The sequence below is a fragment of the Microcebus murinus genome, chromosome X (genome assembly GCF_040939455.1).
Source record: "Microcebus murinus isolate Inina chromosome X, M.murinus_Inina_mat1.0, whole genome shotgun sequence".
Taxonomy (NCBI): Eukaryota; Metazoa; Chordata; class Mammalia; order Primates; family Cheirogaleidae; genus Microcebus; species Microcebus murinus.
In genome coordinates this window covers 85,907,568-85,934,245 of record NC_134136.1, presented here as the reverse complement: position 1 = coordinate 85,934,245, position 26,678 = coordinate 85,907,568, and the positions used below count along the sequence as shown (strand labels likewise).

The 26,678-nt window shown below is 52.1% G+C and overlaps 1 protein-coding gene across 3 annotated transcripts in view; it reads right to left on the bottom strand.

Annotated features, from left to right (window-relative positions):
- Nucleotides 1–18,917: 18,917 nt before the first annotated feature.
- Nucleotides 18,918–26,678, bottom strand: part of SHROOM2 (shroom family member 2) — a 134,458-nt gene continuing 126,697 nt past the window's right edge. For 2 of the 3 annotated variants that reach the window (XM_012782451.3, XM_020285187.2), the window contains 2 exons: nucleotides 24,575–24,847; nucleotides 18,918–21,610 (listed from right to left, as the gene is read on the bottom strand). In XM_012782451.3, the coding sequence (XP_012637905.3) occupies nucleotides 21,344–21,610; nucleotides 24,575–24,847 (540 nt within the window). In that variant the 3' untranslated portion in view covers nucleotides 18,918–21,343. The remainder of the gene's footprint in view (nucleotides 21,611–24,574; nucleotides 24,848–26,678) is intronic. The other variant, XM_075999417.1, reaches the window with a different exon arrangement.

Below are 26,678 nucleotides of genomic sequence, written 5' to 3'. Positions count from 1 at the left end.
AATCCTATTCTAACAGCCAGAATATTCCTGGCATGTGCCAAATTCATAGCATTTATTCATTCATTTATTTATTTTTGGCCAGATAACCCTGAGCAAATTGTTTTGAAGGGCGAGTTTAGCTGGCACCCGGGCAGAAACCTGAGAGTGGGGCGAGTGAGTGTCATGGAAGGTATGCGGTTTGGGGGGATAACTTTGGAAACACCCACCCAAGATTGGCCACTGGAGCGTGCAAGGTCACAGGACTCCCTGTTGAAGAGGGAAATTGAAGCCTGTGTTACAGATGGCAGGCCACCTTGGCTGGCACTGAAGTGGACGATGGCTCCCTCTGCAGGCCAGGGACGTGGGGCCACTGAGCCCACCAGTCCTTGATAGGGTGCATTCCGGAGAATATCATTGAGAAGGCAATGCACGTTCATCAATGAGTTAAAGTCGTGGCTCCCTCTGGAGTCCCAGGGATGGGAACACTGACTCTGTCTCTCGGGGCAAGAGATCCAGAGGTGCCAGCAAAGCCACAGCAGGGAAGTCGCCTTGTCCTGAACCAGAATCAGCACATTCTGCAAAAGAGCACTGCATGCCAGCCCCAGGCCTCTTGTGGGAAATCCCAACAGAATAAGAACTTCCGGGACCATTGGACTCAGTGAGGTGGGAGGAGTAGGGAGGGAGTTAACGCAGTTTGAAAGGGGGAGCAGTTGTCATGACAGCCCAAGACATGGGACCAGAAGGAGCAGGAAGAGCAGGCTGCAGAGAAAGGGTGCCATAAACGACGGGCCACAGATGTTAACAGTGTTTGTTTGGATGACTGTATTTCAAAGTAACTGTAATCCTGGGCATTCTGTTTTTTGCATTTGAAAATATCTTTTCTGGAAAGGGGTGTGTAGGCTTCACTAGATGTTAAAGAGATCTGTGCACAAATGAGATTACCAAGCTCTGCTTTCCAAGGTCCCCGCCCGTAGGGGCGGCAGTGAGACAGGACAGGCACAGCGAGGCTGCTGTAGCGCTCCAGATCTGAGACGAGGCCACACAGACACACACACACACACACCCCTGAACACACAGCCATATACACACACACAGGTGTCCATGGGGGCGTGTGCATGCACTGAGGAAGAAAGATCCGTTACTGGGGTAAACATTACAGAATGGTGTGTATTTTAGCGTCTCCTTGTATAAATCTGTCAGGATATACATGGCTTCTTTCCAGGCGACATTCTGGAAGGACAGCACCTGGAGCCGCCACAGGCAGGCCCCTGAGGGGAGGGCAATGCCCTGTTCACAGTATGTCCTTGGCACAATGCACTTACCATTCACATGCCGGGTTTCCATTAATGAGGCAGAGATGAGCATGAGACAGAGAATGAGAGAAAGAGAGAGACACACGGAGACGGAGAGAATGAGAGAGAAAGTGGGGGAGATGTCCTTGCAAAGAAAGCTGCTCAAAATACTTTTCTTAGTAAAAGCCTCAGTTGCAGAACAGTTTGTATGCAAGTGGTTCCATTTCTGTGGACGTTAAGGAAAATGTATGATGCATATTTGTGTGCGTATAAAGACACAAGGTATATGTATACAACATGCACATGACAGAGTGTCTGAGTGAGGAAACGGGTAACAGTGGTCACCTCTGGGAGGTGGGGCTGGCTCGGGGGCTGCAGGGAAGCTGGTCACTGCTTCAGAGAGGTGCAGGCATAGGGACGCTCTGAAAGCTGCCCGTTGTGGAGAGGTCTGCATCTGGAGGGGATGCTCCCTTAGTGAAGGGGACAGCACACGCGACCAGGCTTCTCTGAGACACCCGTGTCTGCGTTGTCAGGACATAGGCAAGAGCAACCAACACTCAGCAAAGGGAGTTCTCACAGAGAAACTGTCTCCAGGCTACTGTCCAGTCTCTCTGTGCACAGCAAGGCAGCCACGAGTCTTGTCCCATCTCATTTCCGTGACCTGCCACCTCCTCGCCCCAGGAGCCCCACGCCCGCCCCCCTTCTGTGCCTCTAAACACTTCAGCGGTCTGGCCCTTCTTGCAGCCTCGTATTTTGTGTGGCTCCCGAGCACACGTGCATGTTAACAAATTTGCATGCTTTTTCTCCTGTTCACCTGTTGTGTATTTTATAGACTCAAATTATGAAAACTTTGGGTGGGAGTAGGAAAATTCCCTTCACCCCTACCGAGAAGTGCACTGCATTTAGCATTCTGTAATTCGCTTTTATGTTGGGCTCAATAGAAGGTACCAGGAGACACACCTACTTCTGCATTTGATCTTTTGACAGCAAACGACAGAGAGCCTCTAGAAAGGTCCACTGCACACTCAGGAGAGGAGGAGAGTGAAAAAGGCACAAAACTTGATATTGTGAAAATCATTTTGACCTTGGGGACCCCACACACACACTAGACACCCCAAAGGAATCTTGGAGACACTTGGGGGTCTGCAGATCACACTTTAGACCCAATCTTCTTTGGGTTTCGTGTTCGTCTACACCATTTCATGCTGCAAACAACCCTTCCAAGTGCGCAGTACTCTTATCCCCATCTTAGAGTTGAAAGGACTGAGGCCAGAGAGGTTAAGTAACTTGTCTCAAGTCACACAGGGAGTGGGTGGTGGAGCCAGACAGCCGGTCACACACTCCATCCTCTCAGCACAGCATTTGTGGGTGAGGCGGGAGCAAGTGTGGTTAAGGCCTGTGGTAGGAGTCATTCGGGAAGGGAAGGGCCCCGTCCTCTGAGCTGAGGGAGGAGGGCAAGCTAGGGTACGGATTCGGGACCCTGGCACACTGGGCGCCTTTCCCGAAACACTGAGTCACACGCTCAGGGGATGTGGACGCGGCACAGATATTCTCACAGCTCCCTGGGTGGTGCCCACATGCAACTAGGCGGACAAGCCACCGAGGTGAGCAAAGCTATTGTGAGAGGTGGGGGATGGGGAGACCATCAGCCCAGGTGGCCTCTGTTGAATTGAGAGGCGCTCCCCACTGCAGCAGGGAACAGACTAGAACAAAAAGCTGTCAGGGACAATGGATGCAATCAGGAAACTAAACGATATTCTAAATGTATAACCTCAAAGCCATTAGGGTGGCTACTATTTAACAAACACCCCAGAAAGTGACGAGTGTGGTGAGGAAGTGCTGAGCTGGAACCCCGCACATTGCTGCTGGGACTGCAACCTGGCACGGCCGATGGGGAAAACAACATGGCAGTTCCCAAAAAACTAAAAAAAAAATGATCTCCAGATCCGGCAACTCAGCGTCTGGGTATACACGCAAAAGGAGCGAAAGCAGGGACTCAAAGAGATATTCACAGCAGCGTCCTTCACAAGAGTCAAAGGGCGGGCGCTAACCCAAATGGCCCCAGACGGACGAACTGACAAACAAAATGTGCTCTAGCCCTACGACGGGCTGTTATTTAGCCTTTGAAAGGAAGGAAAATCTGGAGCATGCTGCAACACAACGAACCTTGAGGACATTGTGTCCTGAAATAAGCCAGTCACAAGGGGGCAAGTCCTGTGTAATTCCACGTGTGTGAGGCTCCCAGAGGAGTGAGACTGGCCGAGGGGGAAAGCAGCCTGGGGTGCCGGGGAAGGCGGGGAGCGCTGCTGTCTGCTGGGTCAGTTCCAGTTCTGTGAGACCAGAAGCGTCTGACACGGGCTGGCTGCACAGCAAGGAGAACGGACCTAACACTATGAACAACACACCTAAAGTACGTGTAATTCGTGTCATGTGCTTTTTACCACACAACAAAAAAATATATAAAAATATAAAAAACGAAAATAATATAAAATAAAAATATATAAAAACATATAAAAATATACAACAAAGAAAGGCTCAGCCTCTACTAACCTGTGAAACGGTGTATAAGTGACCAGCACCAGGTCACCGGGCCAGCAGGGCCCTCGTGGACGTGGCTCCTCTCAGAAGCCCTGCCTGGCTCTTTGTCCCCACTACCTGTCTAGACTGCCTGAGACCTCAGCCACACCGAGGCCCTTCCCTCGGCCTTGCACTGGGTCCCCACATTCCTTCGTCGTCACCCACTGCCCTCACCTAGGTTCCATGTGGCTAGGTCACAAATGCTGTGGCAGCGCCCATTCTATGTGGACACAGCACGGTCCTGGTTCCCTTCCGTTATCATGTGTAGCCTTGGAAGGGGGGTGTTTACTACGGGGTCTTCAGACGACCTTCAGAGTGCACTTCAAGATCCATCTGAGTCCCCTGCCTCCTAATCACGTCCTCTCTGCTCACCCCCTGAAATGGAATCTCCCAATACCGCCTGGAGGCGATGACATTTATTAAAGCAAAGGGAAAATGTAAGTGCAGGTGTTAGCAGAAGTGGCACCACCTCTTTGGTTGTGAAAGCCACTGACAACCAACACATTAGGAGAGACACTAATTCATGGGAAACGGCCTCCTTCTAGTTGAGTCTCAGCTTAGAGGCCTGCTGGGACATGGTACACAGGGGTAAGACCAGCAGGATGTGTAAGATCATTCCTAATTTGTGAGAAATTGGCTTGCTAAGATTGGGAATAGCTTCCAATGAGCTCCTGGAAGAAATTACACTGCCAAAAAGGTAAGTGATGTCAGCTAGCCAGCACTTAGGAATAAATGTTATATAAAGGCCAAAATTCCACTGCAGTCTTTGACTTAGAGTGTTTTCCACAATAAGGAATTTGTCCCAAGCAAAGGAGCAGGTTGTGTACAAAGATTTAAGGGCAAAGCGCACCCAACAAACTTTGTAACTCGGATGACAGCTGGGACCGAAAGGAAAGATCCTAAAACCACATGTAGAGACTATGTCCACGAACCTATTTTCTATCCTCATAATCGGAATCATACAGCGACTCAACACTATGTTGAAGAATAATTAAGAAAAAATTCCCCAATATCGCTAAGAAACAGATTTTAAAACTATGTGATGAGCATAATCTTGTTTCTTCAAAAAAGCAAAAGGAAAAGGGAGAGATGGAGAAAGGAAAACGAAGGAGGGAAGAAAGGAAAGGAGGAAGGAGGGAAGGAGGAAGGTAAGGAGGGAGGGAGGGAAGGAGGGAGAGGAGGAGTGAGGAAAGAAAGAAGAGAAGAAAGGAGGGGGAAAGGGAGGCAAGGAGGGAGGAAGGGAAGGAGGGAGGGAAGGAAGGAGAGGAGGAGGGAGGGAGGAGAAAGGAGGAGGGAGGAGAAGGGGGGAGAAGGGACATGTGGACAGGTTAACTTAGGGGGCAGAAGAGCCTTTGCAGATGTGATTAACTTGAGGATCCTGACACGGAAAGGCGGCCTGCATGGTCCGGGCGGGTCCCAGGCAGCACGAGGGCGCTTGTGAGGGGAGGCAGCTTGGCGAAGGCAATGAGGTGGCGGAAGCAGAGGCAGAGAGAGATGAGAAGACGCTAAACTGCTGGCCCAGCAGATGCAGGACAGGCCCTGGCACAGGAGTGGCAAGGAGCCAGCTGTTCCTCAGAGCTCCAGAAGGGAGCGCCACCCTGCCCACACCTTGCCTGTCACCCAGGGTGGCGGGTCTCACACTTCTGACCTTGAGCACAGTGACAGAATAAACGGTGTCATCTTAAACCACAGGTGTGCGGTAATTTGTTACAGCGGCAACGGGAAAGGAACGCATTGCCTGTGTGTGGCTGTGCACTTACAAATGACTTTGTTAGTTTCGCGTTGTCCTAGACGTGTATCTGCTTTTCTGTGTGGATGAGTGGTTATGTTTGAAAATAGAGAAACAACAGAACAGGAACTTACCTCCACCTCCCCCACCCGAGGCCCACGAAAGTGACAGGAAGGGGTCCAAGAGGCATCAGCCACAGGGCGGGCGGCCGCTGACTGGGGAGCCCTGGTGGCTGGAGCGGTGGCAGTGACGGCCGCCCTGTAGACCAGAAGGCCGAGGTGGGGACCTCCTGGGAGGCACCAGGTGCTGGGGGCGGAGGGGTTGACGGGGTCAGGGCCTGGCGCCTGTGTGCGACGCCCCCGCCCCTCCTTCACCCCTCCCGGTCCCCCCTGCCAGTGTCCTCCCGCGGCAGAAGGCATGAGGGCCAACCTGAACAACGGGGTGAACCCTAAGGACTGGATCTGGGACCATCGGGCTACATCTCGGGAGACATAGTGACAGTGGGGACGAAGGATCGACTATGGAATCAACTCTCGCTCCCGCTCGGCCCCAAGTGTTTGGTGATCTACAGTTCTGTCAAAAAACAGAAGGTTTTCACGTGGAGAGCAGAATTCGCCACCTCCTCCCTTTGGCTGTGTTTGGATTATTTCTTTGCTAGACGGGAATGTGGGAAGGCAGCAGCCCGTTCCCTCTCGTGCTCCAGCCCTGGCGCCGTCAGCACAGGGAGAGAGAGAGCCACGCCAGGCAGGCGAGGACAGGGCCCGGCAGCCTGGAGCTGAAGAGCCACGCCCGATCCTGTAGCCCGCCAGGGCCACGCTGTGTCTGTGTGGGCCACAGCGACACTTCCCAGGGTGAGAAGTGACAGGAATCATCTTCCTCAGCAGAGAAAGGGAGGGGCGGCGAGGACAAGCAGGAGCTGGGGAAGCCAAGCGCCCAGCGGGTCACACGCACACGCACAGGCCTCTGCAACTCCCGTCCCGCCTTTCACTTGAACCTACGTACACCAGCGGTCGGCAGCGTGCAGTCCTCACGCGCGGTATTTGTTTAGTTCGCTTTGCGAATTCACTCGGACATCCTTTGTCTTCTGTTTGGTGTGTTGAGAGCCGTACACTGTGACCAGTGGGCCACACCTGGCCCGCCACCTGTGTTCCTATGGCTTGTGAGCTATGATAATATAAACTGTCATGAAAATGAAAATTAAAAATGATTTGGCCAGGCACGGTGGCTCACACCTGTAATCCTAGCACTCTGGGAGGCCGAAGCTGGAGGATCCCTTGAGCTCAGGAGTTCAAGACCAGTGTAAGCAAAGGTGAGACCCTGTCTCTAGTAAAAATAGAAAAAATTAGCTGGGCATGGTGGCACATGCCTGTAGTCCCAGCTGCTCAGGAGGCTGAGGCAGGAGGACCGCTTGAGCCCAGGAGTGTGAGGTTGCAGTGAGTTGTGATGATGCCACTGCACTCCAGCCTGGGGCCACAGAGGGAGATTCCATCCCCCCCCCCAAAAAAATTGAAAAAACAAAAGAGTCATTCGCTCTGCAAAGTGGATAAGAAAGCTTTGCTGATACACAGCCGCGTGCTCATCTATGTGCGGTGGCTGCTTTCACGCACAGGGCAGCGTGGAGCAGGTGGGGCCGAGACCACAGGGCCCTCAAAGCCTCAAATACGCGCTGCTTGACCCTTTACAGAAAAAGGTTGCCAACCCCTGGCCGAGACCACTTATATTTAATGTCATCATTGACATATTTGGGCTCAGGTCTGCTACTTTAATATTTATTTTCTTTCTTCTGTTGCTCTTTTCCTCTGTTTCCTTTTCCTGCCTTCTTCCGTGTTATTTAAACGTTTTTAGTTTCCATTTTATCTATTGAGTTGTCTGTATGTCCTTGCAGTCTTTTTGTGGTTGTTCTAGGGATGATTCTACATGAACGTTTCACGGCCTATTTAGAATTAGCATGTATTTTTGAGACAGGGTCTCACTCTGGAGACCAGAGTGCAGTGCAGTGGCCAGGGTAGAGTGCAGTGGCGTCACCACAGCTCTCTGTACCTCCAGCCCCTGCTCAAGCCATCCTCCTGCCTCAGCCTCCTCAGTAGCTGGGACTACAGGCTGGCCACCACACCTAGATTTTTTTATGTAGAGATGAGGTCTCGTTCTGTTGCCCAGGCTGATCTCAAACTCCTGGCCTCAAGCGACCCTCCTGCCTCAGTCTCCCAAAGTGCTGGGATTACAGGTGCGCACCACCACGTGCAGCCATGACGTTTTGACACATACTTACACCTGTGCGACCCACAGGCCTAGCAATTTGCAGAACATAAACATCACCCCAGAAAGTGCCCCTGCCCCTTCCTGATCAATCCCCAACCCACCCTCAGAAATAACTGTTACTTTGACATTTTCTACCACAGACAATTTGACCTATTCTGGAATGTCACATAAATGGTGCCACGAAGTAGGTACTCTTCCGCGTCAGCCTGCTTTTACTTCGCACAGTGTTTGTGAGATGCATTCATAATTTTGTGTGCACTTTCCTATCTGTGCTTTTAAATTTTTTAGTGGTATTCTATTGTAGAAACCAGCCCACTATTTACTTATTCTCTATCGATGAACATCTGGGCTGTTGGCACCTTTTGACAATTACCATTAGAACAAATGACAGAACCTGCCTTGGTGGCCCAAAGTTTAACGTGAGGCTAAACATACATACCGTGTTTCCCCGAAAATAAGACTTACCCATAAAATAAGTCCTAGCAGGATTTCTAAGCATTTGTGCAATAGAAGCCCTACCCCTAAAATAAGACCTAGTGATGGGTGTGGCTGCGCAGCGCATCTGCACAACCCCACGCATTTCGTCGCAGGAAAGAAGACGAGCAGCCCCTCTCATCTGCCCCATGAGAGCTCAATGGCTCTACATGAGAGATTGGGGCCAATGGTTCTAAAGGAAATAGAGTCACAAGAAATTCAGGATGGAATTCGGGGTTTGGAGAGTTATGGTGTTGTTCCAGAAGACGACGACTTAACTATATTTGAATAAATGTAGATTGTTGTACCGTACTTAAAAAAAAATAACACATCCCCTGAAGATAAGCCCTAGGGTGTCTTCTTGAGGAAAAATAAATATAAGACCATCTCTTATTTTCGGGGAAACACAGTATTAAGATCTGACCATCATAGACTGAAAGGGAGAAACAAAGAGAGTTGAAACTAAGATAGGAAACACCTATATAACCTTAACCCTGTGGACAAAACCACAGGAGACACACTTGAAAATCTATCACCAGTTAATCATTTTCAACAAAATACCCCAAAGGTTGTTTTTGCTTTCTTCCTAAAAATGTGTTTGTTAAAACAGAGCAAAAACCTCACATCGTGTTCTAACACTTTCATCCCCAACCCCCAGGCTGTAGATAGGTACCCTGGCCTGTTAGGGGACCAGGCTGCAGAGCTCCACTGTCCCCCCATCTGTGGAAAAATTGTCTTCCATGAAACCAGTCTCTGGTGCCAAAAAGATGGGGACCACTGGTCTAGCACACATTGGTGTACAGTTCTTCATTGAACATGGGTGATTTCCCCCATGTGTGTGCTCCTGTGTACCTGTCAGCCAGGTGCAGGCATAGGACATTCCCACATATCCTACAATTCCCCCGTGGCCCTCCCCAACCACACTTCTCCCCTCTGCATGCGTAACCAATCTTCTCACTTCCTTCATTATTGCCTCTTCGTGAACTTAATATAAATGCACCACACAGTCAGATCTGTCTCATGCCCAGCTTTCACTCAACCTAATTCTTGCGAGATTCATCCCCATGATCGCACGTGCCGGGAATTTGCTCTTGCTTACTGCTGTGCGTATATGCAACTGGAAGACACATTTCATTTTCCACTTAGCAGGGCTCCCACGTTCCCCTCAAGTGGAGTGTCACTGACTGTAAAAAACCTCCTCCCCCAGACTCCTGTAGCGTGCCCCGAGGAAAAGGAACTGTGAAAGGCCAGACTTCGCTGCCTGGCGGGTCTGGGTCTGATTTCCAGCTGTCACTCCCCGGCTGTGTGACACTGGACACGTTACCTAACAGCCTTGGCATCCTTCCCTGTACAGGGAGGGAAATGACTATTGAGGGGATGAAATGGGATAGTGCCTATCATGGGCCGAATAGATTTTCGTTCCTTCCTAATTCCTAGAGATGTTGCCACAGGCAGCGGGCACGCCAGAGGGTGGGGACAGCACACGAAGGCACGCTGTAGGACGGGAGTGACGAACGTGGGGGAGTGGGGCTGCACCAGGAGACCTATGACCCAATGCTGGCTGTCACTGTCAGGCGGGCGGCGCTTCCTAAGGAGTATAAGGTGCCAAATGTGTACTCGGCTCGCGAGTATTTGTTAAATATATAGTTAGCTATGGGTATGCACACATGCGTGTGTGCGTACACATATGTGCACGTATGTGTGTTTTTGCAGCGTTTCTCCATGCCCAATGCTTATTGGGATAAAAAAGTAAAATCAGGTCCTTGCCTGCGAGAGTGGCCACTGCGTTGGCGCTCTGGGGCTTGGACCCTGGCTAGCCAGAAAATAAACCTCCTCTTGTGTGATTGCATCCTCAATGTCTCTGCTTTTCTGTCCGGTGGGGCTGTGGAAAGTCGGTCCCTAACATATGGGGGCTCGTCCGGGATTTGCCTTCCCCACAGACTACCGGGTAGAATTCAGAGCTGAGGGAGGAGTGTGAAAATCCACCCCCGGACTAGCCGGGTGTGGTGTTGGGCAAGGGACGAGGAATCCCCTTGCAGGACCCCAGATCAGGACGCCGGCACAGGACCTAGGCGGACGCGCTGGTGGGTCGCCGGTCAGAGCCAGGTGGAGACGTCCTCTGGCCCCGTTGGGACTCCGGAGCCGACCTTGTAGCCTAGGGCTCGGTCAGGAGGAGCTGGAGCTGACCTTGTAGCCAAGGGCTCGGTCACGTCCTCTGGCCCCGTTGGGACTCTGGAGCTGACCTTGTAGCCAAGGGCTCGGTCAGGAGGATACCGGGGAGCAGGTCCGGACTAGGTTAGGTTGTCTGTTTACCTCACTGTCCACTTGTCTGTTGTCTGCTTTGTTTGTCGCCGGCTTTCTGTGTGTGTGTGAGTGAGTGTGACATCTCTCGTTGGCTTGTTGGAGTCTCTGGGTTCTGTGGTTTCAGCCCGAGAACCCATCAGGGTTGCATGGGTTTTCGGGCTGGGGCCGTGGAATCAGGGGACCCACGAAAAGATCCGCGGGGGCGACTAGAACCTCCAGGTGAGTATTCCCCTGCATGGGCTGGCAGCGCACAGTGTATGTCCTGCCGCCCGTGCCAGGAGTGGCTAGTGCGGGAGGGGCACGGCCGTTACCTCCGTAGGGAGTGAAAGGCTAGGGATTCAGATCCTTGTCCCCAGTGCCCCAACTGCGGAATATCGGTTTGCACATCTGCCTATTATCGACTAGCCATGGCATAGGCTCTGACAACGCCATCCTGGTGAGCCATTTTAAGGATGTCAGGGCAAGGGCACACAACCTGTCCCTGGAGATCAAGAAGGGAAAGTTTGTTACCCTTTGTGAGGCCAAGTGGCCCACGTTTGGAGTGGGGTGGCCCAGGGAGGGCTCGTTTGATGCCTCCTTGATCGAAAAGGTAAAAGGGGTGGTATAGACCCGCCACCCTGGCTGAAGGCCCTCCTACCTGCCCCAAGGGGAAAGGCGGAAGTTCTGGCAGTTAAAGAGGTCAGAAAGGAGAGGGCACGTGGTCCGTGGTCCGCTGGGACGCCAGTGTTGCCGGACTGCAATCTCCGAGAATCTGAGAGACCTAATTAATCTTTTAGACTCTGTTCTTTTTACTCATCAGCCCACCTGGGATGATTGCCAGCAGTTGCTTAAGGTGCTCTTCACAACGGAGGAAAGAGAAAGGATTCAGGGGCAGGCGCGGAAGCTGGTTCCGGGAGGACGGCAGACCTACTACAAACCCGAGAACCATCAACCGAACTTTTCCCCTTGAATGGCTGCTTTGGGACTACAGTGAGGCTGAAGGCAGGGAGCGTCTCCGGGTCTACCGCCAGACTCTGATGGCCGGTCTCCGTATGGCGGCGCGAAAGCCGACCAATTTGGCCAAGGTAGGAGATGTTCGTCAGGGGCCGGAGAGCCCGGCAGCATACTTAGAGAGGATCATAGAGGCCTTCCGGCAGTACACCCCATAGATCCCACAATGGAGGAGAATAAGCCGCTGTTATGATGGCCTTTGTCAATCAGGCGCCCCCCGACATTAGGCGCAAGGTGCAGAGCATAGATTAGGCGAGAAGACTCTGCAGGACCTGTTAGAAGTGGCGGAGAAGGTCTATAATAATAGAGAGACGCCAGAAGAGAGGTTAGAGAGGATCAGGATAGAAGATAGGAAATTCCAAGCTGGGGAAGCACGGAAAGCAAACAGAGAGATGGCTAAAATCCTGCTAGCCGCCACAAGAGGGGGGCAGATAGGGTCAGAGGATAGGGAAAGGCCCCGGTGGGAGAGGCTAGGAAAGATCAATGTGCCAATTGCAAGGAGCATGGGCATTGGGCCCGAGAGTGCCCCAAAAAGAAAGGGGGGTGAAGACTTAGAGGTCCTGAAAAAGTCATGGTTGCAGGACAGGTGACAGACGAATAGGGAAGACGGGGTTCCGTCCCCCTCCCCAAACCTAGGGTAACTTTGCAAGAGGAGGGGAACCCAGTCAGCTTCCTCATAGATACAGGAGCAGAACATTCGGCACTAACAGAAGACACAGGAAAATTGTCCAGTAAGACCAGTTGGGTGCAGGGGGCAACAGGAGCCAAACTATATCGGTGGACCACACGGCGGAGATTGGATTTGGGTTCAGGACAAATGAGTCACGCCTTTATGGTCATCCCTGAGTGCCCCACGCCGCTACTGGGAAGAGACATCCTTACCAAGCTTAAGGCTCAAATTCATTTTGAAGAAGAGGGAGTAATAATAACTGATAATAAAGGCAATCTCATCAATAGCCCCCGGGTCACTCAGATCCTGACCCTGACACAGGCAGATGAATATAGACTGTACTAGCCCACAAAAAGCAGAGAGGAAGGCATGGAGCAATGGCTCTGTGAATTTCCCACGGTGTGGGCCAAGACAGGGGGCACAGGATGGGCAAAACACCGTCCGCCTCTTTACGTTGAGTTAAAACCCGGAGCAGAGCCAGCCCGAGTCAGACAGTACCCCATGTCCCAGGAAGCCAGAGTGGGAATTACGCCCCACATCCGGAGACTCCTGGACAGTGGGATTCTCCGAAAATGCCAGTCGGCCTGGAACACCCCCCTGTTGCCGGTGAAGAAACCGGGGGGGGGGGGTAAGGACTATAGGCCTGTGCAAGACCTCAGGGAAGTCAATGCAAGGGCCCTGGATATCCACCCCACAGTCCCTAACCCCTATACTCTGTTGAGCTCTCTCTCTCCCACACTGTCTTGGTATACCATCCTAGACCTAAAGGATGCCTTCTTTAGCCTGGCGGTGGCGACACGCAGCCAGGAGATTTTCGCCTTTGAGTGGTGGGACAACGAGAGAGGAATTCATGGGCAGCTGACGTGGACGAGACTGCCCCAGGGGTTTAAAAACTCGACTACCCTGTTCAACGAGGTCCTCCATGATGACCTGGGTGAGTACCGAACTAATCACCCAGAGGTGACTCTGCTGCAGTATGTGGATGACTTGCTGTTAGCTGCACCTAACCCCCGGGCCTGCCTAGAGGGCACCAAAAACTTATTCAAAATATTAGGCAAGTTGGGGTACCAAGCCAGTGCAAAGAAGGCTCAAATTTGCAAGGATGAAGTCACCTATTTGGGATATAAAATAAAAGGTGGCTAACCGAGGCAATGAAGCAGACTGTGTTAAAGATACCCACTTCAGCCTCGAGCCGAGAACTGAGGGAATTCCTGGGGTCGGTGGGTTCCTGCCACCTCTGGATTCCAGGGTTTGCGGAAAAGGCTCCACCTCTGTATGAAGGGTGTAAGGCGGGGCGAGCATGGGAGTGGACTGTGCTAATGGAAGACGCTTTTCAGGCCCTGAGGGCAGCCATGCTGGAAGCCCCGGCCCTAGCACTCCCTGATCCTACAAAAGAGTTTCACCTGTTCATAGACGAGAAGAGGGGAATAGCCAAGGGGGTACTCACACAGGCCCTGGGACCCTGGAAGAGACCGGTGGCGTACTTGTCAAAAAAAAAAAAAAACTAGATCCGGTGGCGGCGGGGTGGCCAGCGTGCTTGCGAATCATCGCAGCCACGGCCCTGTTGGTCAAAGATGCTGATAAGCTCACCCTAGGGCAGCGGCTGCAGATCACCACCCCGCATGCCATAGAGGGGGTTCTGAAGCAGCCACCGGGACGGTGGATCACAAATGCGAGGCTGACTCATTACCAAGGGCTTTTGCTGGACGCACCCCGCATCGAGTTCTGGACCCCTGCCGCCTTGAATCCGGCTACGCTTCTGCCAACCCCCGCTGCAGCCGCACCTAAACGTGATTGCCTTGAGATCCTAGCCGAGACCCAGACGACCCGTAGAGACTTGAAGGATCACCCCCTTCCAGGTAGCGACCTGACCTTGTTCACGGACGGAAGCAGTTTCGTCCAGGACGGACGCAGGTACGCAGGGGCGGCCATAGTAGATGACCAAGGTAAACTTGTCTGGGCGGCACGCCTTCCGCAAGGGACATCTGCTCAGAAGCAGAACTAATAGCGCTGACGGAGGCTCTTAGCCAGGCCCGAGGAAAAAGGCTGACGGTGTACACTGACAGCCGCTATGCCTTTGGGACTGTGCACATACATGGGGCCCTCTACAGGGAAAGGGGCTTCATCATGGCAGAGGGAAAAGAAATTAAGCACAAGCCTGAAATACTCCACTTACTGGAGGCTGTTTTGCTGCCAAAGGCAGTGACGGTAGTCCATACCCTGGGACACCAGAGCAGGGATTCAGTGGAAGCACGGGGCAATCGGAGAGCAGACGCTAAAGCTAAGAAGGCTGCAAAAGACACTCCGCAGCCAAACATCCTGCACCTTAGCCTGCCACCCCCAGGCATGGGACGGTTGCCTCCTCGGCCAGACTATTCCAGTGTAGATGAGGTCTGGGCCTCAGAGCAGCTACGTGTAAGCAAAAGTGAAGATGGCTGGCTGCGGGACGAAGGGCATCGCCTAATAGTGCCAGAACTCTTAGGACGCCACCTGTTAGAACACCTGCATCAGACCACACATCTAGGGAAGAGAAAGATGCTGCAACTGCTGGACACTGCTCAACTAAGGTTCAAGTCACAAGGACGGGTTCCAGATGACATCGTCAAAAGTTGCCGAGCCTGTCAGGTCATGCAGCCAGGGAGGACCAGAGGGACCCATGCAGGTACGAGGGAAAGGGGGAGGCAGCCAGGACTATTTTGGGAAGTGGATTTCACAGAGGTCAAGCCTGGAAAATACGGGTACCGATATTTACTGGTCATGGTAGATACGTTTTCCGGATGGGTAGAAGCCTTCCTTACGAAAGGAGAAACAGCTTTGACAGTAGCTAAGAAAATATTAGAAGAAATAGTCCCCAGGTATGGACTGCCGGAAGGGATAGGATCAGATAATGGACCTGCGTTTGTCTGTCAGGTTAGTAGTCAAGGGCTGGCCCAGGCTATGGGGATAGATTGGAAATTACATTGTGCATATAATCCCCAGAGCTCTGGGCAGGTAGAGCTAATGAATAGAATAAAGGAGACCCTGACTAAATTGGCCCTGGAGACTGGCGGAGACTGGGTGACCCTCCTTCCCTTCGCCCTATTCCGAGCCCAGAACACCCCTTATCAGTTGGGTTTAACCCCTTTTGAAATCATGTACGGCACACCCCCTCCTGTAGTTCCTAGGATGAGCCCTGAGGCTCTTCCGGGACATCCCAAAGAAGTGTTACAAGCGGTGCAGGCTCTGCAACGTGTCCACAGTCAAGTATGGCCGGCCCTCCGTGCTATCTTCCGGCCTGAGGAGGGTGCTGGACACCCGTTTCACCCACACCAGCCGGGGGACTGGGTGTGGGTGAAACGGCATAACAGCAGAACCCTCGAGCCGAGGTGGAAGGGCCCCTATCAAATTATTCTTGTTACCCCCGCTGTTCTTAAGGTCGATAGAATAGCGACCTGGATACAACACTCCCACGTGAGACCTGCTAACAAAAAAGACCAGGAGCGGTGCCAGGACCAGTGGAAAGCGACTGCAGACCCGAAGAATCCTCTGAAGACCAGACTGACCTGCATGGCGGTGACAGCCCAGGACTGCTGACCCAGACTTGGACTGGGGTTGTGGCATCTAAAGGTTGAACTGGGTGACAACATGGACGGGTCACGGTTGGTTGTTGTGTTTTGGGATGTTGTGTTTTTGGTCTAATGTTTTGGGGATGGAGACCTACAGCTATACTTACCACCCCGAACCCCCACCAACCCCATAACCTTACATGGGTCTAAAGATTACTGTATAATGGTGTTAGTGTTCCCAAAAATAATATACTACACTGAGGAGACAATATATGAGGGCATAGTAGGGCGAAGAGTCACCAACCTAATTTTTGAAAGAAAAAGAGAGCCCTTCACAGCCATAACCCTGGCTACTCTTTTGGCTTAGGGGCAATAGGAGCAGAAACTAGTATCTCTTCTCTGGCAATGCAGCAAAGAGGGTTTAATACTCTGAGGGCAGCTGTTGATGAAGATATTGCAAGGATAGAAGATTCAATCTCACACCTAGAAAAGTCACTAACCTCCCTATCCGAGGTAGTGCTCCAGAACCGGAGGGGGTTAGATCTAGTATTCCTCCAGCAAGGAGGACTGTGTGCTGGCCTCAAAGAAGAATGTTGTTTCTATGCAACTCCCATATGGGAGTTGTTAGAGAATCTATAGCTAAGGTCAAGGAAGGGCTTGCCCGCCGCAAACGAGAATATGAACAGCAAGCAGGTTAGTTTGAGTCTTGGTTTAACAGTTCCCCCTGGCTACTATTCACCCTACTAGGCCCACTCATTATGCTAATCTTAGTCCTTACTTTTGGGCCGTGTGTAATTAATAGACTAGTAGCTTTTGTGAAAGAACGGATAAACACTGTCCAGCTACTAGTATTGCAACAACAATATCGGCAGCTACGGTCAAGTGCTATAGAACTAGAGCACCTAAGAGACCTAGAGGACGAGCAAGAGTGCTCGTCTGCTACCTAGAGAAAGGGGGGAATGTAGGGCAGAGGAATTTGTAGGGCAGAGGAAGGGCAGAAGAATTTTTCCAATTGTCGGGAATTTACTTGGCTGGGGCAATGAGCTAACCACAAACTTTTGCTTCTGGTCATTGCTTGCTTGCTACACCGCGGTATGGGGAATTATGGGATGAGGTCATTAAAGCACGGGCGACTGGCCCATCAGGCAATAGAGGGCAACCAACCCGCCAATTATTTCAAAAGGCAATAGTGGGCAACCAATCATTTTAAAGGTCAACGCGTGATCCATGTGTAGTCAGCTTGTGCGCAGCTTGTGCACCATGGGGATAAAAGGCATGCCGTTGTTCCGGCCGGGGTCCTTGCCTGCGAGAGTGGCCACTGCGTTGGTGCTCTGGGGCTTGGACCCTGGCTAGCCAAAAATAAACCTCCTCTTGTGTGATTGCAAAAAAAAAAAATTAAAATCAAACGGCCACAGTCTTACATGTAGACAGGTACAGGGTCCTCCCATCATCTTAGGGGATGGTAACTCTGACATGCATCACTCAAGAGTCCCATGTTGCCACCAGCAGAACTCTCTCTCTCAAGGTTTCTCAGCATTTTGGTTGGTATTAAATCTTTAAACACTAATCAGGATGGAGGCACTCGAAGCTCACACATTTGGGAAACCCTGAGTGAAAAGTTCAAGTCGGATTCTTTACCGCAGACTATTCCGAGTGCCATGCAGCACTTGGGTTCCAGGCACCACTCTGGACTGGAGCTTTTAGAAGCCAGCGTGTCTCATGGGTGACAGCCCTGGCTTCTTTGAGCACTCCCTTCCGTCTTGGGGTGGAGGACACCACTGGGCGTGCGTGCTTCTGGAGGAACCTGCAGTTCCGTTCGGATTGCCCCAGACTCGCTCTCCCGGCCTCCCCCGGCTGTGACACCTCTCTGGACACCCAGACGGAAGAGGCTGAGGGTTGGCGGGGTGCTGGGGACGGGGGAGATCGGGAGGGTTAAGGTCGAGGAAGCGACACCAAGAGCATGACCCCGGTGGAGTGAGAGCAAGCCTCACAGCGTCTTCCTCCAGCAGTGCCAGCTTCTTGCACGACCCCTTTGCGAATGACATTAGCAGCACTGACCCTGGCGTGACTGCACGGGCGGGGACATGGAAGGTCTTCACATGCTGCACACAGGGGGGCAAAAACTGACGCCACAGCGGCTACGCCACACGCCCTGCTTTATGTATGCCTGCATCTGCTAATCACGTATACATTACTCACCTACTGTGTCCCAGGTAGACAGACATGGACAAGCAGGGCACCCACCCTTGAGGGCTTAAGGTTGAATGGGCAAATCTTTTATGTAAACTCAAACTCAATAAACTAGTGCAAGCACCAGGGTTAAAAACACAAGCATGATCCACGTTACACAATACTGGCCATATTACACGGGACCATTTGTGTACAATCCCACATTGCAACTCCACTCTAAAGCTCTTGGGCACTAGATTAAAGTGCTACAGGGTTACAAGATATGAGAAAGGGGTCTTTGGGTGAGGACAAAGAACAATCCCCCTTAAGATTAAAAAAAAAAGTACTTTTCATTTTGAAATAATTTTAGGCTTAAAAAAAGTTGCAAACAGCGCAAATATTCTCCACCCAGATTTTCCAAACGGAAACCACTCATGGAACTGCAGTACAATGACCTAAATCAAGACATGAACACGGACATGATGCCATGACCGACAGATCTGACGCAAGTTTCACTGGCTGGCCGGCCAGTGTCCTTTTCCTGCTCTACGAGCCCATCTGGGACCACTGGTCAGGTCACCTTGGCCCCTAATGTTAAACTATCTTTTATCACCTTGACAGCGTTCAAGGTAACTGGTCATTCACTTATTTTTTTTAAAGAATTTCCCTCACTTTGGATTTGTCTGAGATTGTAAAACCATTTGTTCCATCGCACTATTGGGGCAACAGCTAACTGGTATGACCTGTGTCCCGACCTTTTCCTGCCTGCAAACTCACTGGCCTTAGACTGGCACAAACAAATCACACACATATAACCCATGCCACAGTTTACTCAAATGGTTGGAGATCAGAATCTGACATATGGTGTAGATACTTGCATTCTTTTTTTAAAAAAGCTGTAACACAGGTAAATCAAAGACACGCTCCACTCATTTGAAGAGACTATTTATTTTGCTAAAGTCAAGCAGGCTGATCTGGCGAAAGGTAAGTGGTAAGTGTCGAGCACGAAATCTGTACATATTTGCCACGGTGGGCTGACGGGCGCAGGCCGCGGGCAACACCCCGCTCGGCAGGGCGGCTACAGCTGCGGCACAACAGGGGGCGAGTGGGGGCCACCACCTAAGAATGCCAAGAGCTGACCATTAGCACCAGATTGCTCTCATGTGCAAGTATATACAGAGTTATGTACACAGACTCACTGGGATCTTTGGGTCCCTGCCAACCAGACACTCAAGAGGCAAACAGGGGGGACGGACGAGACAGCTGTCATTACATGTGCTTTGCTAAAAGGGTCCTAGAGCACTATACACTGCTATGTATGACAGAAAGTCCTAAAAAGACATCAAAAGCCTGGGCACAAACACACAAACCTGATTATTCACATTTTACACATGTATCATCAAGACGACCACAATACTGTATGTGAGGGGGAGAATGGCAGGTGGAAACTTTGTCAGATGGAATACTCTGCTATGACTTGGCCGTCTCCCGAGGAGAAGGTGGAGGCTGGTGGACAGCCAGCTTCGCCTTTGGCCAACGTTCACAGCGAGTGACCGTCAGGCGAGGAGGAGGAGGACGCTTCATCGGCAGGACAGGGATGTCTCAAGGTAGCGATAGCTTAATTTAACAGGCATAAACACTGCTGGAAAGACATTTATGCCTCGGCACCGGCAGAGGGCTGCCAGAAAGGCGGTGTGCTCGCTGCCTGTGTCGCCGGAGCCTGCCGCCTGCACGCGGCTGCGCGGGGCGTCCATGCCGACGCGGCGCCTCCGTAGTCCGGCCCGGCGAGTGCAGACTCGGGCCTTTAAGACATCTGTGAGTGTGCGTGTGTCTGCACGCTTTGGTAAGGCTGTGGTCACTGCTGACGACGGGAGCTCGCCCCGCCCCCGCCGGGCAATTTCTTCCGTGGGAATAAGGGAAATGACGGTTTTAATCTGACCCCCTGACTGAACAAATGCCCCCAAATCACCTACACGTGACGGCATTGCAGAGACTCACTTACCACTGACCATGCATTTAATTAGAGGAACAGTTTTCGAAGAAATACATCAAATCTACAATTATTAAAAATAAGTTACAACCAAGCCATCAGCAGATGAACATCTTTTCATGTGCTTATGTGCCATGCATATATCCTCTTTGGTGAAGTGTCTATTCAAGTCTTTTGCCCGTTTTTTAATTAGGCTGTTTGTTTCCTTACAATTGCGTTTTGAGTGTTCTTTATACATCTTGGATGCAAATCCTTTGGCAGATGCAGGATTTGCAAATATTTCCTCCCAGTCTGTGACTTGTCAATTGGAAACTGACAGCAAGACAGTGCTTATTTTTAAAATAAATATTCTTTAGAATCTTGCTGTTTCAACCAATAAAAAGGGCACAGCACCTTTAAACTCTGTGGGAGGAAAAGGTCAACTTTAGGAGTTGTATAGTCCACGGGACCGCTGACAAAGTGGAGGAAGGGGTCTCACAGTACATGGAATGTGGCCCTCATGGTAACTGACGGAGGGAGGCAAAAAGAGCAAAGTAGCCAATTACCATTCATGACCACACTCCTATGAAAAAATGTTCTGGGTGGGGGGAAGTCACCTAAAATATTCTGGGTCTTGGGAAACACATAACAAGCACATGATCACTGGACATACTTTTAACCAAGTAATTTGCTTTGCAGGAAAACATCATCCAAACTGTGATGTCGAGTGAGAACTCTGGACTAAAGCTACTTGTCGGCTTTGTGCGTGTGTTAAAGCATGCACGTTATTTAAGTGGCGATTTTAATCTTAGAATGAGGGAACCCAAGACGTAGGTTGTTCATTTCACAGTTGGTTTTTAACCACTAGAACACTATTCACCCTTCCAAATGTTAATACGTATCATCATCATCATTTTTGCTAGGTCAGAGAACATCATTACATGACAGACGACGAATGCTCACACCATTAACAAGCAGGGACAAAACACGGCAGCCCATGCCCTGACGAATCAGAAGAGAAGACGCGTGCCAGGGTCTCCCTTCTCATGCACCGAAGGACGCAATTGTCGCCTCCCGGGCGGTTGGTTCAGCATCTGAAGCCGGGAGGAACAGCAGATTCACCAGCAAAAGGGACCAGGTGCATGCGCCACAGCCCGGCCGCGGCGGCAGGTGGGCTGATGTTTAAAGGAATGCAGCTGACAGTGAGCTGCTCTGCTCAGCGTTCAAAGGGAAACTAAAAAATTAAATAAATCATCCCAAACAGACACAGAGTTATTGCTTTTCTAATAGCCCCTTTGCTGAAGGAGGAGTCTCTCTCCAGGAGATAAGCACAAGCCGGGCTTTCACGTGCGTCCCCGCGTGTCGCCTCTGCCGGGGACGGACCTCTTATTTGCCTCTTTCCGGCTGAAGGCTGTCGAACAAGCACTTCAGCTGCTCTTCCCCGAGGTGTATCTTGTCTTCCAGCTCCCGCTGCTCGATGATGAGCGCCGACTTCATCTTCACAAAGTGCTCGTAGTCCGCCAGGCTCTCCTCGCTGAGGTAGCTGGCCAGGATGTCCAGGACGACGCGCTCCCTGCGGTCCAGGTTCTCCTTGAGTTCCTTGGCGTCCTCGTGCTGCTGGACCAGCACTCTCTGCTTCTCGAGCAGGGATTGCTGGCGAGAGACAGAAACAAGCCCGTGAGCAACAGCGCGAAAGCAGGGGCTCTGGCCAACCTGGAAAACCCCGGTGCCTTTGGGGGCTGGTCCCGTGGCTGCCCATCAGATTAAGTACTCGGGCAGCAGGTGGCGCGAGCCTGGCAGCTGTGGCAGGCTCCAGCCCGGGCCTCCCAAAAGCTGCCCACGGGCCTCTCTAGATTTCCTTCCGCTGTCTGCACCTCAATCTATTGCCTCTTACCTGGACAGCTAACAGAAACAGTGGTGAACAGAAGCGTCACCGAGGGACTAAAATGACAGAACCCTGAGATGCTCAAAAGGAGCCACGGACTCAGGGACCCTACTGGCACCAATGCCCTTTCTATGTCAACACTGTGAGGAAACTGGGAAAGGGGACACTCTAAAGCAGGGGTCCTCAAACTTTTTGAACAGGGGGCCAGTTCACTGTCCGTCAGACCGTTAGAGAGTGCGCACTGTGGGCCTGGGACGAGTCGGCTGCTAAGCAGGACAGGCAGCAGCAGCAAAAACACCCGGCAGGCTGGATAAATGTCCTAGGTGGGCGGCATATGGCCCCTGGGCTATAGTTTGGGGACGCCTGCTCTAAAGAAATCCGGGGCAGGATTTCTCAACCATCCGGACAGGAGGAGGAGGAGCCCGCGAGTGTATCTGCAGACCAGGACGTGCGGGGCGGGACACAGGGACAGGACTGCGGATGGGCAGCAGGCATCGCTTCCCTCGCTCCTCACGCGGGTCCTGCTCTAGGGAACACTGACACCCCTTCCCCAAACAGCACCCTCACAGTCGTTCTCTCTGCTCGAAGAACGCGCACCTAGTTTCCCTACAGACTCCGACTTGAACGAAACTAGGAGAGGAGGAGAGGAATGTAGGCTGGAGGATGTAGGTGGGAGTCCCTGACTCTAATCTGGGAACTGGGACAGCCACTCTGTTGCTGTGCCACTTTGCAATGCTGCAGGGACGCTCACCAGTGGCCACAGGTGGGCATCGGAGGATGCTGGGGCCCCTTGCCAAACGCCAGACACACAGAGGCGCTCAGCAGAGGGAAGCTGTTGCCACTACCACGACACAGGCTGCAGACGGAGCCTGCCCTCGGTGTGCTGCTTCCGCGCCGTGCCGTGACCACACTGTCTTTCAGAGTATCCCGCCCACTTGTGGGGAACACCTTGCTTCTCAGGCGTGTATGACAGAGTCAAGAGGCAAGGCACAGCAAACCATTTCAAAACAAAGGGGACACACATTAAGGATTCTAGAAACGTGGTTCAGGTTGCTAAAGTCAGCCAGGCTCATGGGAACCTAGAAGCCGCTGGCGTGGGAGGTGTGGGGAGGAGGCCCCGTGTCTCTATCAGACCATGTGTCCATGTTCTAGCCAAAAAGGCAAAGGAAGCCTTCTGCAACCTGACTCCACATCTTTAAACTCATCAGCACCTGTCTCTGAAAACCTTAGCCCCTTCATGCCCCGGCTGCCTCACACAGAGATTCCGGGACAGTGCTAGCTGCACTGCACACCCAGGCCACTGCACTGCACCTGGCCACCGACTGTGCCCTTCAGGTCAGGAGGGTGAAGCTGCATTGACTGTGCGCAGCTACGGGGAAGAGCAGCCCACCGTGGACTGCCGCAAGGACGCACCTGCTCCGCACCGCGGGCCCTGCACGCTGCCACTGGCCCCTGGGGATGGAGTGTGGGCCCCAGTACCCAGGGGACCACGAGCATGTTCCCTAGCAGGGGGATTCCTTTCCTCTCCCCTCAATTCCAAAGACTCCTTTGTCAATTCCACAAAGAGGGAGGGCAAGAGGGATGGAAGGTGAGCCCAGCCAGCAGTTGCCAAGATGACTCCATTTTTTTCAATTCAATCCATACCTGAGAATTTAACTTTCCAATAATGTACAAATCAGTCCCTCTTTCTTGTTCATGTCATTTTCCTAAATTCTTTTAGATAAATGTGGCCAGGATGGCAAAAAGAGCAACATGGAATACAAACACAGCCCAAAGAGAAACTGGGTGCAAACCCTGGTCCCTGTCGTACGCCTTCTATAGTGGGCTCGATGACATAGTTCCTAGGGACTCGGCAAGAGCAGACGGCCGTGCCCCAAAGCCAGCCCCAAGGCGTCCCTCTGCACAGCCACAGACCGCCCTCACCCAGGGCAAGGGGAAGGGCGCCTTGTCTGCTCCCCTGGAGAGAAGTTAAGGTGTTTCGTGGACGATACAGATCATTTCGAAGGCCTATTATGTGCAAAGGAGGAAACCAGATGTTTTACTGATATTTGACCTATGAGGTAGATATTATTTCCTTTACTTCATATGTAAAACCCTGAAAGATCTACTGAGCAATGTCTCAAACGTCCCACACCTTAGTAAGGGGGAAAGTCGCCCAAGCCCTCCAGTTTGTTCTAGACCGCCGAACGCCCTTTGTTACAGCACAGCAACAGCAGCAGTCAGACATCGTCTGTCACCGATACTTACAATCTGTCGGGGGTGGGTAAACTCTGCCAGGGACTTACATGCGCTTAAAGTTTGAAAAGAGAAGAAAAAAGACTATTTTCCAGGAAGAGACCATTATTAGTAACGACCAGCAGGAATACCTGAAAAGACATCAACAGGTGGCCACAGCCCTGGGGGAGCCCCGGCAGCCCTGGGGGAGCCCCGGCAGCCCTGGGGGAGCCCCGGCAGCCCTGGGGGAGCCCCGGCAGCCCTGGGGGAGCCCCGGCAGCCCTGCCGCCTGCTGGCACTGGCTCAGCTCCCTGTGCCCGTGCGCACCGTCCCCTCTGGCAGAAGGAAGGAGAGGGAGTGGCGTGCACACAGGACATTTCCATGGCACCTCGCACTCAGCAGCAGACGGGCCGCGTGCACACTGCTAGGCTTCAAGCAGTTGACTTCCGCAACACCCCAGAACAGCCTTCCCGCGGCCCCCCTCCCACCATGCCCAGGTCAGAAGCGTTTGCATGTACCCGATCGCCAGGAGAAGCACTGTCGTCCAAATTATTGAGGGCATTTTCCACCCGGGCCAGGCGGCCTGACAGCGACAGCAGCAGGTTCACCACTTTGTCCAGGTCCCCGATGAACATCCGGAACTTGTCGAACTCGCTGGGCTTGCAGACACCCTTCACGATGGCCTCCACCTCGGCCCCCAGCGCCGTGTTGGCCTGAACGTCCTCCAGCAGGCTCTCCCGGGCCTCCCGCAGCACTTGCAGCTTGCGGCCGATGCTCTCGATGAGCTCCTGCTGTTGGACACAGGGCGGCACGGAGACACGGTCAGCCCGCCCCGCCCCGCCGCGCACGCAGCCCGGTGGGATTCAGCCCACCTGGCTGAAAGCCTGCTTCTGCATCCTCCAATAACAGAGGATTTACAGGACTAGGGGAAGGAGAATGGCTTCTGCTTAAAGAAGCCATTAGCAAAAGATTCCTTTTGCTAATGTCCCACGAGATGACACCAGAGTTGGGGCTGCTGATACCACGTCGACCTGTATCTGTGGACGGACTCCCAGGTCCACATGATGTTCTGGACTCTGTGCTTTGGAAGTTTCCGGTTCAAAGACTTACACAGAGAGAAATTACTGAGTCTTACGGCCTATACTGAGTTCCACAATTAGAAAGTGTCCTCTACATATAAATAGCATTTAAAAATTAAAATAAATAAAAGGATTCCAATGAACTTAAAAGACGGTCTTTTACCATAACCTACCATCTTCAACTCGACCAAAATGCAAATAAATGACTATTTTTTTTATCATGGCAAAATATACATAAAAGTCACCATCTTAACTGTTTTCAGCATACATTTCTGTGGCATGCAGGGCGTTCACACCGCTGTGCAACCATCCCCACCACCGGTCTCCAGAACTTTCATCTTCCTAGACTGAAACTGTGTAACTATTAAATACTAACTCTCCACGCACCCTACCACCAGCCCTTTAAAAGATGAATTTTTTTTTTGATACAGGGTCTTGCTCTGTCACCCCCAGTAGGGTGCAGTGGGATCATCATAGCTCACTGCAACCTCAAACTCCTGGGCTCACACAATCCTCCTGCCTCAGCCTCCTGAGTGGCTGTGACTACAGGTGCACACACCACCACACCCAGCTAACTTTTGAGTTTCTTATAGAGATGAGGTCTCGCTATGTTGTCCAGGCTGGTCTTTAATTCCTGGCCTCAAGTGATCCTCCCACCGTGGCCTCCCACAGTGTTGGGATTACAGCTGTGAGCCACTCAGGCAGGCCTAAAAGATCAATTTTAAAAGAGCAAACATAAAAACGAAAAGTATGAACCCTTTAAATCAGCCGCCATCCTGAAGAGAAGTGGCACCATATGGTCTGATTTGAAAGTTGATCCTCTCTCCTTCTCCTCCTCTATCACCGTGTATTTGAGAAAGATCGCAAGGGTGCTTCCAAAGGACTACCGCAAGTAAGCTGTGCCTTGGAAAACCCCTGCTTGCAGCCATGGCTGTCTTTCTGCCACAGAAGCCACCCACAGCACGCATGCGTCACGGGCGTTGGCCTGCATGCGGTGAGGCAGAAGCAGCAATGGCTGGGAGGAAAGTGACATGCTGCCCTCCGAGAACTCCCACTGCCGCCACCTGGCATGAGACACTCTCGGTAAACCAGGCTTACAGCCACCACCATGGCTCCCCCGGGTCCCCTGGTAGTGTGAGGTGAGTGCACTAAAAACCAAGGGAGTGCTCAGTGCACGACCAAAATGAAGATTAGACAGTTCGTGTGCACAGGAGAGTTCGAGTGGGATTTTAATGCTCACTTTGTCATAACGAGCAACACTACTGTACACAGAGTTTATTTACTTGGAAACCGTCGGTGCCATCACCCCTCCGCTGGGGCCACTGTTTACAGACTGACTCACCGGGGAGTCCGCCGAGCTCGGCAGAGCGGAGGCACACACCCGGGCAGGACAGGCAGGATGTCCACATCCCACTGCAGCTCTCCGGGACACGGTGTCCCAGAGCCAAACAGGCAGCAGCGGCCACGCCTCTGGGACTGGATGAAGATGGCGACGACAGTGTGGAAAGTGCTCAGCCCAGTGTGGAATCTGCTAAGTGCCCGT